Genomic DNA, 16,082 nt, shown 5'->3' with positions numbered 1-16,082 from the left:
AACGAATCACTATTATGTCATATTGATACTAAGTTTAAGTTTTCAGGAGAGGTCCAACCGCTGGGATCCCAATTGATACGAAGAACTGTGGTATAGGGTTGCTGGTGTAGAGTTGACACAAATATCCAGTGGATATGCCAAAAATTGAAATGTCATTAAACTTGTAATTGTGCTAACTTGTTTGCATGGAATAGCATTTTTTGTAAAGCTTTTTTTTAAAGACAATTTTACATGGTTTTTCAGTTTATTGGGGTTTTCCAATTTTAAGAATTTATGACAAATCCACAGGGTAAGCTATAAACATCTAATCTATCTAACCCTAACCTTTTAACCCCTTCCACCTGCATGCATTTTGGGCCTTAATGACCAAGCAATTTGTTTCGTTTTTTTCCAGTTACATTCAAAGTGCTGTAACTTTTTTATTTTGCCATTGACTTGGCTGTATAAGGATTTGTTTTTTGCGGGATGAGTTGTATTTTTCAATGGCACCGTTTTGGGGTATATAGAATTTTTTGATAAACATTGAGGGGGAATAATAAAAAAAAAAAATGCAATTTAGCAATTGTTCTATACATTTTAAACTTACGCTGTTCACCATGCGGTGTGAATATAATGTTACCTTTATTTATGGGTCATTACGATTATGACAATACCAAATATGTATAGTTTTTTATGTTTTACTACTTTTGCAGAATAACAAAACTTTTGAACTAAAATAATTTTATTTTGCATAAGGCTTTCCAAGAGCCATAACTTTAGTTTTCCATCGATATGGCCATATAAGGGCTTGTTTTTTGCGGGACTTCATTTCTACCATTGTGGGCTACATGGGACTTATTGATTGATCTTTTTGGGGAAATGTGAAAAAATAGCAACTTTGCCGTTGTTTTTTGCGTTTTTCTTTTTATGGTATTCACCTTATGGTTTAAATAATATGCTCTATTGTTTGGGTCATTACGGTCACGGCGATACCATATATGTGTAGTTTTGATTTTATTTATTACACTACTAAATAAAACCACTTTTTATGGAAAAATGTTTTTTTTTGTGTACCTTTTTTATTTTTGTTTTTTATTTCACATAATTTTTTTCAGTCCCACTAGGTAACTTCACTGTTCGATCTTTTGATCTCTTATATAATGCTTTGCATTATTGCCTCTGGCACAGCATAATAGGCATATAGCCAGGGCAGGCCTGGGGGCCCTTGCTAGGCCCACGGCTGCCATAGCACACCCGTGGCGAGATCACATTTTTGGGCAACGGATGGTTGACAGAGAGCTCCCTCCTTCTGTAAACCACTCAGATGCAGCCGTCTCTAATGACCGCGGCATCTGACGGGTTAAATGGTCGCGATCTAAGGAAACTTTGATCACTATCGTTAAAGCAGGACCCCGGTTGTCATCAGACATCTTAGCACCCGCTCCAGCCTGCACGGGACACTCTTCCAGGGCTCTGATTATGCAGCTGTGAATAGCGCCGCTTAGAATGAGGCCCCTTAATGACAGACATGTAAAGGCGTATCAGCAGTCATTAAGGGGTTAAGATTAGCATGTTGCCCCCATTCGCCTATTTGCAGGCAATGTAGAGCGCCGCACAAGTCCGGCCACCTCTCTATCACTGTGGCGGCTGAGAGTGAACTTGAGTCACCAGACCCTACTACTCTGTAGAATGAAGGGGCCTACAGCACTCTTCCAAGCGCCATATTATATGTTTCGGAAGTTTCTGTTTCTAATACTTGTGCATATGAAAGCTACATTTATTCTTAGAGAACTTTAATACATATGTGGTTTACAAATGCTATGATAACGAAAATAAAATAAAAATGGTACAGTTTAACCACTTAACGACCAGGCCTATTTTGGCCTTAACCCCTTAGTGACCAACAATACGCCTTTTAACGTTCGTCACTAAGGGGCCTTAGGCTAGGCGGATGCCTTTTCACGTTCGCCTAGTCTAAGGGTATGTTCACACGCTGAGAGGCAGTTACGTGTGAAAAGACAGACTGTTAACAGCTGCCTCGTTTCACACGTAAAAGCTCCTCCTTGTAATTTACGAGGCGTCTGAGACGCTCGTAAACCTTGAGCCGTGCTTCATTGATTTCAATGAAGAACGGCTCAAATTACGTGGCAAAGAAGTGCCCTGCACTTCTTTGCCGAGGCAGTAAATTTACAGGTCGTCGTTTGACAGCTGTCAAACGACGACTCGTAAATAACAGGTCGTCTACACAGTACGTCGGCAAACCCATTCAAATGAATGGGCAGATGTTTGCCGACGTAATGTAGCCATATTTTCAGACATAAAACGAGGCATAATACGCCTCGTATACGTCTGAAATTTGGCCGTGTGAACATACCCTTAGTCCTGCACGGGTCTGATGACAGCTGAGCTCCTGCTCCAACGTTCGCGATCGAAGTTTACTTAGATCGCGGCCGTTTAACCCGTTAAATGCCGCCGTCAATAGCGACCGCGGCATTTAACTTTGTTTACAGAGGGAGTGAGCTCCCTCTGTCACCCATCGGCGGCCCGCAAATTCAATCGCGGGTCTCCGATGGGGTGTCATGGCAGCCGGGGGCTTGATAAAAGCCCCCAAGTCTGCCATGGACATATGCCTGTTAGGACGTGCCGGAGGCACGTCCTAACAGATTGCCTGTCAGATTTACACTGACAGGCAATAATGCTCTGGTATACGAAGTATACCAAAGCATTATAGCAGCGATCTGAAGATCGCACAGTAAAGTCTCCTAGTGGGACTAATAAAATAAGTCACCAATGTGAAATAAAGATTATTACTAAAAAGTACAGTAAAAAGTGGTTTTATTTAGTAGTGTAAAAAAAATAATAAAATACACATATATGGTATCGCCGCGACCATAATGACTCCATTAATAAAGTTAATATGTAATTTAAACCGCAAGGTGAACACTGTAAAAAAAAAACGCAAAAAACAATGGCGAAATTGCAATTTTTTTCCATTGCCCCCGAAAAAAGTCATAATAAAGAATCAAGTCCCATGCACCCCAAAACGGTACCAATCAAAACTACGTTTTGTCCCGCAAAAAAAACAAAGTCGAAAAAATCACTACATTGATGGAAAAATAAAGTTACGGCTCTTGGAAAGCAACGATGCAACAACAAATAATTTTAGTTCAAAAGTGTTTTTATTGTGCAAAAGTCGTAAAACATAAACTTCTACATATGTGGTATCGCCGTAATCGTACCGACCCTTAGAATAAAGGTAACATGTTATTTACGCCGTACAGTGAATGGCGTCAATTTAAAAACGCATAGAACAATGGTGGAATTTCAGGTTTTTTTTATAATCCCCCCCCCCCCCCAAAAAAGTTAATAAAAGTTAATAAATAAATTATGTACCCTAAAATGGTGCGATTAAAAAGTACAATTAATCCCGCAAAAAACAAGTCCTGATACAGCTATGTAGACGAAAAAATTAAAAAGTTATAGCTCTTTGAATGCGACTATAGAAAAACGAATAAAATAGCTTGGTCATTAGGGCCTAAAATGGGGAAAGGTGTCTATTTTATTTTTTTACATTTTTGCTTTAATCTATGAGCCTATTTTTTATTTTTTTTATGATTTTAATATGTTCCTTAACCCCTTAATGACCGGGCCTGTTTGTACCTTAATGACCAAGCCAGATTGATAAAGTTAGACATACCAGATTTGAGAATAACTCTGTGAAAGTTTTGAATATCCAAGTAATTCTGACATTGTTTTTTCGTCACATGTTGTACTTTATTTTAGTGGTAAAAGTAGACTGATACAATTTGCGGAAATTCATAGAAAAATGGAAGAAATTTTTTAAAAATTACCATTTTTCCCTGTTTTTAACTGCAATATGTCACATATGTACACATATACTGTACAATTTTTTTAATTAAATATATTTTCATCTCTTTACTTTATTTTGGCAGCACTTTTGAAAAAATAAAATAAGTTTTCAGCAATTTAGAGGACTTACAAATTGAATAATAATTTTATACATTTTGAAGTATATTTTGTTTTCCTGCACCAAGCCAGGTTGTCAGAGGCTCATAGGTCTCAGAGTGATGGAAACCCCCACAAATGACCCCATTTAGAAAACTAGACCCCTTAAGGTATTTATCTAGGGGTATAGTACCCCATATGTGGTAATAAACTGCTGTTTGGACCCACAGCAGGGCTCAGAAGGGAAGGAGCGCCATTTGGATTTCTGATTTTGCTGGAATGGTTTTCAATGCACTGGAGGGACCAAAACAGTGGAAACCCACCAAAAGTGACCCCATTTTGGAAAAACCTTCAAGGAATTTTTCTAGGGGTATAGTGAGTATTTTGACCCCACAGTTTTTTGCTAAATTTAATACATAGCAGGTGAAGAAAAAAATAATTTCACTTTTTTCATAAAAGTATCAGTTTGAAGACCGATTTCTTTGTAAAGCGACCATGAGAATGAAGAAACACACCACAAAATCTATTACCCTGTTTCTCCTGGTTTCAAAAATACCCACATTGTGGCCCTAATGTGCTGTCTGGACACACGGCAGGGCCCAAAAGGAAGGGAGCAACTGGAGGCTTTCAGGACTCATATTTTGCTTGAAAATGTTTTAGGCCCCACTGTACATTTGGAGAGGCTTTGAGCTGCCAGAACGATAGAAACTCCCCATAAATGACCCCATTTCGAAAACTACACCCCTTAAGGTATTTATCTAGGGGTATAGTTAGCATTTTGACCACACAGGTTTTTCGCTAAATATATTGGAATTAGTCTGTAAAAATTAAAATGCACTTTTTTTCTGAAACAGAAATTTTTAATATTTACAAGGAATAACGAAGAAAATGCACCCCAACATTTGTAAAGCAATGTCTCCCGATTACGACAATACCCCATATGTGGTAAGAAACTGATGTTTGGACCCACAGCAGGGCTCAGAAGGGAAGGAGCGCCATTTGGATTTCTGATTTTGCTGGAATGGTTTGCAATGCACTGGAGGGAACAAAACAGTGGAAACCCACCAAAAGTGACCCCATTTTGGAAAAACGTTCAAGGAATTTTTCTAGGGGTATAGTGAGCATTTAGACCCCACAGGTCTTTTGCAGAGTTTATTAGAATTAGGGCGCGAAAATTAATATCAAAATTGTTTCCACTAAAATGTTGAATTTTCACAAGGGATAAAGGAGGGGAAAAAAACAACCATTTTTTATAAAGCAATTTCTCCCGAGTACGGAAATACCCCACTTGTGCGCATAAGTTTTCTCCTTAGACATGAATTAACCCTTTCAGGACTGATCCATTTTTTGCTTTCTTATTTTAGATTTTGACTCCCCGCCTTCTAAGAGCCATAACTTTTTTATTTTTCCATAAATAGAGTGGTGTGAGAGCTTATTTCTTGCGGGAGGAGCTGCAGTTTTTATTGGTACCATTTTTTGGTACATAAAAAGTTGTATTAAATTTTTTTTTTTAGAGCGAAGGTGACAAAAAAAGCGATTTTGTGCAAATTAAATAATGGTATATTGTAATAGTTCGACTTTTACAGACGTAGCGATACCAATTTTGTTCATTTTTTTTACATTACGTCAGAAGGAAAATGGGAAAAGGTGTTTTTTGTTTCTTTTTAACTTAAAAAAAATAAATAAAATTCTCACTACTAATAACCATAATTCTTCTACACATTTTATTAATCAATCCCCTTAGGGGACTTGATCCAGCGATCATTGGATCGCTGGTACAATACACTGCAATACTAATGTATTGCAGTATATTGTTATTCTTACAGGCTTCTGTAACAGAGCGATCGCTGTACCTGTCCGTTAGGTCCGGGTGTCAGCTGTAATACACAGCCGACACCCGCAGCGTATGGAGCGGGCTCAGCACGTGAGACGGCTCCATACATCAACCCCCGCACCATGACGTGCTATAAGTCATAGTGCGCAAAGGGGTTAGTGTACAGCGGATGGTTCAAAGTGAAAATTGCAATTTTCCACGGATATGCCATTTTAGTGCATAATATGTTGTGCCCAGTTTGTGCCACTGAAGACGAATACCTCATAAAACTTTAAGCGGGTTCTCTCTGGTATGGCGATGCCATATATGTGATAGCAAACTGCTGCTTGGGCACGCTGCAGGGCTCAGAAGGGAGGGAGCGCCATTTTGCTTTTGGAGCACAGATTTTGCTTGGTAGTAGTTTTGTTTGGGTTTTCTCTGATATTTCAGTTTATAATTTGGGGGCATACGTAATCTGTGCGGAGAACATCAGGGCATAATAAGAGGGTATAATAATGCGGTAAATAAATAATAATTCATAGAAGTGTGGCCAGTGTCGCACTGATAAATGGCGCCCGATCTTAACCGAATGTAGAACACACTGCACATTTTGCATCACCATATTCTGAGAGCCAGAACTTTTTTATTTTTTCACCACCGGAGCCGTGTGAGGGCCTATTTGTTGCGGGACAATCTGTCGTTTTCATTGGTACCATTTTGGGGTACGTCCGTTTTTTGTTTTTTTTAGTTTTTTTTGTGGTGGGGCGATAATGGCTAGAATTGATCTCCTGGTTTGCGTTATCTGAAACTCTGCCTTTTTAAACACCATGTGATTTTTCAAGTCCAGAATTATGAGCTGATTAGTTAAATATGCCTTTATAGAAGTTGTTTTTGGTTTTGTTTTTTTATACAGAGCTCCATATTCCTTGTATGGGTGTAGATAAAGGATACCATTCTTGCTGCAAGGATTAGTTTTAATACTTGGATGTAAATCCTTTTCATTCAATGACTGCCTAAATTCTCCAAATGCTGAGATTCTTGCCTTAAGATGCTCTGCCAGACCTTTATTGTAGCTGCCTACAGATGCTGCTGGTTTGTGGATCTTTCAGCCCTCCGTTTTGTTTTCGGTAAGTGAAAAGCATGCTCAGTCAGGTTTAGGTCAGATGACTGACCCGACCATTGAAGAATATTCAATTTCTTTGCCTTAAAGGGTAACTAAACTTTCAGTGAACTTCTGACCTGTCCGAAGTTTTGATCTGTGGGGGTCTGAGCGCTGAGACCCACCGATCGCTAAAACAAAGCCGCAGAAGCGCTCTTTTGGGCGCTGTGCCACTTTGTTTCTTATCGGCTTCTCTCGGAAAGCTGAGCAGTTAGTGTACGGGCCCATAGACTATCTATTGAGTACGTACATCAACTGCTCGGCTTTCCGAGAAAAGCCGATCAGAAGCCAAGCGGTTCAGAAACACTTCTGCCGCTTCGTCTTAGCGATCGGTGGGGATCTCAGTGCACCGATCAAAACTTCTGACATGCAGAAGTTTTCTGAAAGATTGGTTACCCTTTTAAGGGCTCGTCCACATGTAGCGGAATGGCTGCATATTTTCTGGACTGAAAACAAAGCCGCAGAATACAGCAGCAGCAAAGTGGGTGATATTTAACAAATCGCATCCACACGCCGCGTAAAAATTCAGAGCACAAATAGACCTGCAGTGCGTATTTTTTGGACTGCAGCTTGTCCATTCCTGCTGCGGAAAGTGGACTGAATTGATGCGTGAAAAACGCAGCAAAATACGCACCATTTTCAGCAGTAAAAAAATGCAGGAAATGGTGTGTTTTTTCCCACCGGAAAGTCTGCTACTTTCAATGGAATTTCTGCAGAAATTTTCTGCAGCAATTCAGTTACATATGGACAAGCCATAACTGCTTCCTGTCACAGCACTGATCATTCACATCCTCGTAGCCTGTGCCACTTTGCACAAAGACTTAAATAAGTTCCCCCATCTCCCTGTCTTTAGCTGCTGACATTAGCCTTCAAACTTGCCCAGTAATATCTGAGCCAATAGATTTGGTTACCAGCATGTGTTTAGCCTGATTTAACCCCTTCAATGCTGATCATGGTGCTGACAAATGGATTGGGCTTCCTTTGTCACTTGCCCACCAGCCCCAGCTTTGGGGTTGCCTGGTCTGATGGATTTATATTGATGGTGAAGGGCCTCGCGAAGGCTTCTAGGACTGTTCAGAAATTTTTATTTTTAGGTATGCCTAAGGCTGGGTTCACACGAGCATTTTACGTCCGTACAGAATAAATGTATTCTGTTAATAACAATGAACCGTTAACTGGAAAAAAAATACTATTTTTATATTTAACCCTAACTTATATGCACCCCGAAATGATGCTTCTCAAAATCACTAACTCAGTTTGCCATTTGAGGACTTTTTTTAAGTAAACATAAAAATAGAAATGATATGGCTGGGCTAATACAGTGTGGCAAAAAAATAAAATTTCTTGTTGCCCTTAAAAATTATCAGTCACTTCTCCTGACCTGTCTGTTTTATTAAATAATTGTGTTCCGCTTGAAATACCAATTCTGGAGCATATTTTCTAAGATGCCATTCCTGTTTTATGTGTTAGAAATGTATGAATAAATTGACAATTGGGTGTTACCAGTTGGGGGGGGGGTCACCACAAAGGCTGTCAGCACTGATTGGACATCGTCCCAGAGACTTTAGGGACACGCCTCTTTTGACAAGTGGAATCGTAACACCCAGTTGTCACGTTATTCATAAATTTCTAGGAGGCATAACAACTGAAATGTGCAATGCAACTTAAATCGTTTAATAGAATATAGAAATATTTGCTGAAAGAGACATGTCCAAAGCGGTGAACGGTCCTCCTAAAGCCAAAATTGGCTTGGTCCTTAAGTGGTTAAGTAGCTCTTGTGGTGTTTGCGGTATTATTAGGTCTTTACCTATCTGGTTTTCAGCAGTTGGCTAAATCTGAGCACTAAAGTAGATCTATACTTCAGAATTCTTCCTGCCACTTCTATCTGCAGTCACATAATCAATAAACACCAGTGACCCAGTAACATTAGCCGCCATACTTTACATACCCATTCCATAACATTGACTTTTACCATGTTTGCCAAATTTTGTGGTATGAAACCTGCCTCCTGTCCCATCATTGGTTAAGGCTGCTGCTCCCATTCTAAGTGGTAATAATGGTTTTCCCTTAAAGAATGATCATAGCACTTTAAAGGGGTTGTCCACCTTCTGACAACTGATTACCTATCCACCTGTGGGCACCAGATGTTGTGGCACATAATGCTATGTACGGAGCCCGGAAGCAGTTGGTTCTGTACATAGCATAGCGGCTGTGCTGCAGGTCTGCTACTATTCATTTGAGTAGGAGCTGTGCTGCAGCTCGGCCGCTATTCTGTGGCTGGAGCTAACTGCTTCCGGCTTGTACATCTGGTGCATGCACACACCAGACCAGCTGTTCTGTGTGGGACCCGGGTGTCGGACCCCCACAGATCATGTACTGACTACAGATCTGGTGGATAGGTCATGCGTCGTCAGAAGCTGGAAAACCACTTTAACAGTTAAAGGGAACCTGTCACCAGCATTTCACCTATTGGACTTTACTTATTCCTCACTGGCCGCTGCTATCAAAAGTTCATTACGGTTATCCCCTCTCCTAAACTCCTCCTCCGACTGTAAATAACGGTCTGCAAACATTTTGTGCCTTTTATCGTAATAATCCGGTGTCCCTTTGTGCGCACACACCAGAAGAGGACATCAATGCACAAGCGCAGGGTTTTGTGTGCTGGGGGAAGGCGAGGAGCTGTCAATCAAAAGTAAGGAGGCGGGGTAAACTCGGAAATGCTTGAGGAATGAACATTTGACTCTTTTCAAATGAAGGTATGACTCTTATGCTCATTAGCATACGCTGTGGGAACACTAAAAATCTGAATATTAAAGCTACAGTGCCGACTAAGAAGACCATTATAGGTTATATAGAAATGATTTTTCACCCACTACCATCTGGTATTGCTGGTTTAATAGGTGAAATGATGGTGGCAGGTTCCCTTTAAATAGGAGGTTTTATTCTCTTCACAACAGTGGCACAATAAGCTTTATGGTTGCAGAGCTTACTTGGTGGAAGAAAACACTTGAATTTTCCAGAACTTAATGTTCACCTTTAAGCGGTTCTTAACCGGGCCAGGGAATAGGTTACGCCACAAGTCCACTGAGCGTTCGGAAGTGGCTGCTGACTTTGGCCTACTGCAGTGCCATTGTGGGTCTTGGGGAGGCTACCCTCTGTCACAAGGAGTTTATTACAGAGTTGCAGAAGTCACTTCATCTAGATCTGCCCAGTACCTCAGTGGGTCCCCATGATCACTAGCTTTCATGGAATTTACTCCCCACAGTTGCAAAATGACCTGGCTGATCCTCCAGGAGCTCGAAGGGCTAACATTCTCCCTTTAAAATTACACCAGTCCACTGACTTTTCAGGACTGGAACACGTAGGCCTCTTCACTGGGCAGCCACTCTAGCTATTCGCTAACCATTCATTTTCTCTAGGTTAGTGTCTCTGACAATTCCCTCCAACTCTGCTGCTGCTTCAACCAGGGCTAATGTGCTAAACAGACCCCCCCCCCCCCCACACACACAGTCAGACGACTGCTCACCTACTCTTCTGTCACCTCACTCTGGCCTTGCTGTGTCTTACAACTCTGGTGTTTTTGGACCACTGGATATCCGTGACCACTTTAGCAGACCCACTAAGCAACTTTTATTCCGATATAGTGTCACTTTCTACAGCTTCCATTCCATCAATACACCTCTCTATGGACAAGCCCTACTTTGCTCACATGCCAACGACAGGTTCCTCAGGCACTTAATGCAGTCTCACCGCACACTCTCTGGCACTAATCCTTGCACACAATGCACAATTTTATGTCCGTGCTGGGCCCGCGCTGACCCTGGCACTTCCTCCTATAAGCTGGCAGCCAGGGAACTATCAGAGTAGCTGGGAAGCAGGATTGTTAGAGTACGGTGGTGCAGGCGCGTACCGCAGCCCACCAAACCCTGGACCAGAAAGTGCACAGTCAATGTGGGTCACGGTACAACATGTTATAACAATATCTACATCACCTATAGAGTATATATACAAGGCAGTAACATTGAGAATTGCTGCTATGTATAAACGCAAGCCACAGGAAGTCGGTGCGTGGATAGCTGATTTCTGTTACATCAAGCGCAGTATAATTGTAAAGTAAGCCACTAGCGGGAGATGATTTCCACACACACATACTGTGGTATATGAGCCTTGGTAAGTCTGTTTGCCTTCAGTCACCAGTGGAAAATGCACTGATTGTTTTATAATGCTTGAGAATGTGGGAAGTTGCTTTTCTCATTTGGACATTGAACAAATGCAGTCACATACACACGTCGACAGAGTATATTAAGCTAGTTCATTTTTTTTATAATTGGAAATGAGTATAATTTAAAAAGCATAAAATTTGCAGCACTTTTCCAGAATCTGCTACTCAGGCCTTATTGCAGATGTGAACATAGTGTATTTGTTGTTTTCTTCCCAATGACTTATTTATCCAAATGTCTTTTATGATGGTATCTTGTGTGACTGTATCTTCAGGGGCTTTGTAGATATTAAACCGGAATGGCTTTTTTACTGCTTAGTACTGCTTAGCTCTCTCCATATATGTGCTGACAGTTGTGAGATATACTAAGAAGAGAGCAAAATATCCTCTTGGGCCTCGTGCACACGACCGTAGTGGTGTGCACGGCCGTGATTTGCGGCTCGGACGGCCGCGGAGTGTCACCCGCGAGCCACCCGCAAATCGCGGGCCGGGTGCATTAATTTCTAGGAGTCTGGACCGGAAAACACGGCCGTAATAAGACATGTCTGGGCCATGCACGGACCGTGGAAACCACGTTCATGTGAATGGGGCCGCAATTCACCCACAGATTTGCGGGTGAATTGTGGCTGCAAAAATACGTTTGTGTGCATGGGGCCTTATCCATTTCCCTATCGGGGGGGAAAAACTAAAAAAAAAAAACACTTTTTAGACTTAACGGCAGGTCCCCTGTAAGGGGTAAAGGACAACTTTGCATTAGACTTGAATCGTGGCAATCTGCTTGCCCTTTTGTTTCTGTAATTATTAGCTGGTTTACTAGAACATATTTATCTTTTATTTTATTTATTTTTTCATCGTTTGCATGGATTTATTTTAGGAATGTGAACATAAATAAATTGTTACGTGTTATTTTTTCATCTAACCTTCAATTATTCAAGATTGCATCCAAGTGAAGTGCTGAAAGCATTTTGATCCCCTATCTGAATTATTTAACTCTGCCCATACATGGTATATTCCAGTGAGGGCCTGCAAGGCGAGAAAGAAGTGTGACGTCATCGCAAACAAAATGTTAAGGTTGTTGATAAGTGTTAACAGAAAGCGGAGCAGCACAGGTCTCCTTGTGAATTGTAAAATGCCATAAAATCCATGTAGTAAGTAAAATGTAAAGCGCAGTCTATACCTTGCATAACTACTGGTGTATAATGTATGTGGCCATTATCATGCTCTTCCAGGTCAGTTAGCCTCTCCAAGAGCACCTATGCTTCTGCTATGTGAATGTGTTGGACTGGAAAGAATTGAATACATAATGGAAGACCGGGTTATATCCAAATAAGTTCATTTTCAGCTCTATATAATAACTTACTACTTTCGTTTAATTTTTCCGTATTGATGAATGTATTGCAAATAATCATGGCCAGCTTCAAATGTATAGATATAGTCTGGTGTGGTATTTTTCTTTTTCTTCTGTGTTCCATTAGATGACATTACAGAGTTATTCTGCCCTAGGAGCTTTGGTTCTAGGGAAGAATAACTCCATAATACGGAGTGTCTATGGCTCTGTAGTACAGAGGTGCAAAAAGTCATTCTGGCTCAGTACTGTGGAGCTATGGGCCCTACTATGGAGATATTCTCTGCAGGGACTCTGTGTGCCGCCATGCACTTTGATTTGCCATGTGATTGAGTCCATACTTGAAGTGGATTAGGCAGCATATAGATGTTCATTCGTATGATGGAACGGTCATCAAAATGTGACCCAATGTAATCACATATTAACCATTTATAAAAAGAAACTACCATGGTGACCATTGGCGTGGATAATCTGTATTATCGTACATGCAAAGAATACTCTCCGTCTACGATTGAATGAACATTTTTTTTGTTTTGGAATTGTTTGAAGCTAATGTGTATCATACATTATGGTCCTATAGGATTTTATATTGCATCAGGAATTAATTTCATGCATTTAACTTCTAATTCCAGTGTGAAGGAGCAGAGCTTGTACGTTAGATCATGTCCTTATCTAGTACTTGTGGTCCCTGACCCCAATGATCCTAGTACTACTAATAAACTATTGATGCCATTATATAATAGGACTGTCAAGTTTTTGGTTTTAATTTTGCTTTACGTGATCTTTTGCTGGTGATTGAAATCTTTCCTGCTGCATTCACTTAATTGGGGTTGTGTCATGACCTCACCTTTTTTTGGCTTCTCTAAGCCACCTGCAATGACAGATGAAGCCTATCTGGACACATTTCCCCTGCAGCAACAACTGCATAGGAATTATAGAATTACAGGGTGAACATTAAAATGAATGGCCATCCATGTGATGCATGAATAGGCGGAGTCTGCCACAGCAGTTCTTCGCCCTGGCACATAAAGGGAGGGGTCCGAGTGACCTCCTCTATAACGGGCATATGGACAGGGGTTGTCTTCATGATACAACCCGGTTAACCCTGACATAAACTGCTCGATGGTCATTTTCTAGGCCGTAAGTAATATAATTGTAATTCAACTGCTGGCTTGTCTATTGCTATGTTTAAAAGTTTAACATATTGTCAAGAACCTTTTCCACATTACAGAATCCCCTCATTTGACTGGAAATTAGAAATCCATACCTAATAATCGGTTATAAAACTATGATGGAGAAGCAACAACCCAGGATTTGTAGGATTTCAACATATAGTTTATTAACGCATCTCCAATACAGTGACAATTCATCCTCTAACCGGAGCCTTTTTTTAAATTTGTTTTAATACTGCACAAACCATGTTAGATACTTTATGCCTCAATAACAGAATGTTATACTTTATGAAAGCTACGTAGCATTTTCTTAAAAATAAAACTATATGCAGTATAGCCATCTGCCAAAAGAAAAGTTGTCCATCTGTTGCCACGTCAAAACATTTATTGCATCAATCCTCCTTTTAACTGAGATTTGCTCCAATTAAAGGGATTGAGTCAAATAGAACATCTGTACCAAGTATTCATTGTATACAAAAAGTCAACATTACATTATGAAAAGTTCTACTATTTTCTACATCTTAAATTAGTCCATAATAAGTACCCAGGGCTAGACTTAGATGTCATGACTTAGAATCCGACTATTATGCTGATTTAAGGGATTCATCAATCAATTGGGAATGATTACTTAACACTGATGGTATGTTCACACGCACTGTTTTCAGAAGTAATTCAGGCTTTTTACGCCTGAAAAAAACTGCTCCATTACGCCTAGAAACATCTGCCCATTGCTTTCAATGAGTTTTACGATGTTCTGTTCCCACGAGGTGCTATTTTACGCGTCGCTGTAAAAATACGCCCGCGTCAAAAAAGTGCAGGACACTTCTTGGGACGTTTTTGGAGCCGTTTTTCATTGACTCCATTGAAAAACAGCTCCAATAACGTCCGTAAAATATGCAGCGAAAAACGCGAGTAGTTACAAAAACGTCTGAAAATCAAGAGCTGTTTTCAGGAGAAAACCGCTCCGTAATTTCAGACGTATTTTGCTACTGCGTGTGAACATACCCTGATTCTTTAGATGCCATTCATTTCTAGGCAGAGGACCGGAAACGACTCCTGTTCAAAAGCAATGACCATCAGAATAGTACCAGGCTGGTTTCCCATTTTTATTATTTTATAATAATTATATTTGTGATATAAACAATCACATGATCATTTGCATTTAGACTAGACTTGGGAATTTATTTGATCAAGTCTTAGTTTACTTTTTACTTTGTTCTTCAGAAATAGAAATAATTTTTTCTATTGTTGTATAGTATTGAAAATAGTGCTTTCTTCTGTTCGTTATACTAGGGGCTTGTGTGAGAATCTTAATAATGTTTTTCTGACATGGTACATTTTCAGGGCCAAGTCCAAGAGATGCCTGTGCTGTTGGATCATAATTAATGCCAAGGAATCATCGTGCAACTAATCAAGAACTGGCCAAATTTGTTTCAATGACCAACACGGCTTAAATGGTAGTGGACATGCTGGAAAATGTCTACAACATCAACTGTATTACAAGATGTGATTGCACTTTACCTATTCATGTATATAATATAATGTAATTGCAGTTTTTCCGGGTCATACTTACTTTTGATTTCTTCTTTTTTGCTATTAAGATTTGTAAGCTTCAGTGGAATAAATGACCTTTTGTGCCAAATGTTTTTTTGTTCTGGTTAATCATTACAATTGGGAAATGCAACTGAAATCAGTCCTTCTCTGTTACTGTGAAAGCAAACTTTTTAACCTAAAGGCTCAGTCTCTAATCTACTTGCCTAATGTCTGCTTAAAGAGGACCGGTCATTAGGTGATAAAAGTTGAACTGGTTAACTGACCTTAATAGCACCCCGTTTCTGGTTTGTTTTTTTCCTAAACCCTCTTTCCGAAGATTTGGCCTACTGTTGTGTTGGCCCCCTGCATGCTAATTTGTTGTAGTTATCCAATGGGGTGGAGCTAGCTTCCCTGCCTGGGATGGTGACCAATCAGTGTTAGGCAGTTTGAGTATAGTTCATGCCACGTTGGCTAACTGGCTCATCCATATTTTACCTGGATAGCCATTTGTTTGAATGAACGCTATGTAATTCTACATTTGCAAGGTAATTTTATAACCTGCCGGAGCTCATGTGAACCGGGATTTTGTAGCCTGACCCATGTTGATCGCTGGGCCAGCTTTAATATGAAAAGGAGTTGTGGTGGTTAGACAACCCCTTTAGGGAGTCTGTCACCAGAAGTCAGTTTTTAACTAGCAGCATACTAATATAGATGATAACCTGATTTTCTCTTTGTTTTTCTTGTTCCCCAGCATGACTCCTTTGCAGTAAAAACTCTTATTAAATTTATGCAAATTTAGTATTTTGGAGAAACGAGGGCGTCACCGTTGCTCCAAAATGCTAGCGCGTCCTTGCCCTGGTCAACCCCCGCTCCCCCTCCCTGCATCGTAATCGGCG

At 40.3% G+C, this 16,082-nt stretch overlaps 1 protein-coding gene across 1 annotated transcript in view; it reads left to right on the top strand.

The window, feature by feature from the left end:
* ZDHHC14 (zDHHC palmitoyltransferase 14) overlaps nucleotides 1-15,295 on the top strand; it is a 195,136-nt gene extending 179,841 nt beyond the window's left edge. Inside the window, exon 10 of the mRNA XM_075862670.1 lies at nucleotides 14,998-15,295. Within this exon, the coding sequence (XP_075718785.1) occupies nucleotides 14,998-15,039 (42 nt within the window). The 3' untranslated portion in view covers nucleotides 15,040-15,295. The remainder of the gene's footprint in view (nucleotides 1-14,997) is intronic.
* Nucleotides 15,296-16,082: the final 787 nt, after the last annotated feature.

The sequence above is a fragment of the Rhinoderma darwinii genome, chromosome 4 (assembly GCF_050947455.1).
Source record: "Rhinoderma darwinii isolate aRhiDar2 chromosome 4, aRhiDar2.hap1, whole genome shotgun sequence".
In the NCBI taxonomy this organism is placed as follows: Eukaryota; Metazoa; Chordata; class Amphibia; order Anura; family Rhinodermatidae; genus Rhinoderma; species Rhinoderma darwinii.
Note: the sequence above shows the minus strand (reverse complement) of the source record. Positions and strands in the feature narration are given on the sequence as shown.